The 1,303-nt window shown below is 53.6% G+C and overlaps 1 protein-coding gene across 1 annotated transcript in view; it reads right to left on the bottom strand.

Moving 5' to 3' along the window:
• Positions 1-1,303, bottom strand: part of DAGLA (diacylglycerol lipase alpha) — a 53,951-nt gene that overhangs the window by 23,577 nt on the left and 29,071 nt on the right. The window contains exons 7-8 of the mRNA XM_017838934.1: positions 403-537; positions 165-201 (exon numbers count right to left, since the gene is read on the bottom strand). Coding sequence (XP_017694423.1) covers positions 165-201; positions 403-537 — 172 coding nt within the window. The remainder of the gene's footprint in view (positions 1-164; positions 202-402; positions 538-1,303) is intronic.

Below are 1,303 nucleotides of genomic sequence, written 5' to 3'. Positions count from 1 at the left end.
TGATAATTTAGTGGGAATAATCCTCCCAGTTGATAACATGGTGGGAATAATCTTCCCAGTTGATAATTTAGTGGGAATAATCCTCCCAGTTGATAACATGGTGGGAATAATCTTCCCTACAACCCCCTTGAAGGCTTTTTTGGGATCAAGAGCTCAACCTGTACTTGCGGACGACAAATTCCCAACGTGACTCAGCGTCAGCTGGGAAAAACCACCGGGAAAAAAGAACTTGGGAGAAGCCGCTTAAATCCGTTGTTATTTTGAATTCCCAGCTCAGCAAGCGGGAACAGCCCGGGAGGGAGGCGGGAGGAAGCCCGTGGTGCTCCCAGGGCAGGCCACGCTCCCGGGGTTCCCGTGCCCACCTCGTCCAGGACGTGCCCACCTCGTCCAGGACGTGCCCACCTCGTCCAGGACGGCATTCCGCTTGGCCCGCTGCCGCTGCCTCAGGAGCACCAGCCCCGCGATGATGTCGGAGGGGACGATGTCCAGATCCCGGAAAAACTCCGCGAAAAGGTAGGCGATCTCGGAATAGGCGTCCTGAAAAACCCGCGGAGAGAGGAGGGGTCACGGCAGTTTGGGAACGGCCTCCAACCGGGACACGGCGACGGCCCCGTTCCTGGAGATCCACTGGAGATCCACGACATTCCTTCGGGGAATGCCAGACCCGGACTAAGCAGGGAATTATTGCCTCCTGTTTGCTTCCCGCATTCCCACTGGGAGGCGGGGTTTGTCCTGTGCTCCGTGCTCAGGTGGGGGAAGGAGAACATCCCAACATCCCAGCCAGGCACGAAGGGAGGGAAAGGGAATGTTTTGGGATCCGTATATTAAATAAAACAGGGGTAAAAGGATGAAAACCAAGCAAATCCCAATCCAGAGTCACCTTGGAGTCATCCTTATCCTCAGAAACACAATAAAGGCTATTCCAGGGGGGAAAAAAGGACTCATTTTGTCCTATTTACAGTCTCTTAAATTCTAAATTTGTCCCGGGATCCTGTTCCCAAATTTAACCCAGCCCTGGGATCCTGTTCCCAAATTTAACCCAGTCCTGGGATCCTGTTCCCAAATTTAACCCAGCCCTGGGATCCTGTTCCCAAATTTAACCCAGACCTAGGATCCTGTTCCCAAATTTAACCCAGCCCTGGGATCCTGTTCCCAAATGTAACCCAGCCCTGGGATCCTGTTCCCAAATGTAACCCAGCCCTGGGATCCTGTTCCCAAATGTAACCCAGCCCTGGGATCCTGTTCCCAACTTTAACCCAGCCCTGGGATCCTGTTCCCAACTTTAACCCAGCCCTGGGATCCT

This window comes from Lepidothrix coronata, unplaced genomic scaffold (genome assembly GCF_001604755.1).
Source record: "Lepidothrix coronata isolate B3197 unplaced genomic scaffold, Lepidothrix_coronata-1.0 Scaffold369, whole genome shotgun sequence".
NCBI classification, from domain to species: domain Eukaryota; kingdom Metazoa; phylum Chordata; class Aves; order Passeriformes; family Pipridae; genus Lepidothrix; species Lepidothrix coronata.
The sequence above is the reverse complement of the archived record's forward strand: the minus strand, read 5'-3'. Positions and strand labels throughout refer to the sequence as shown.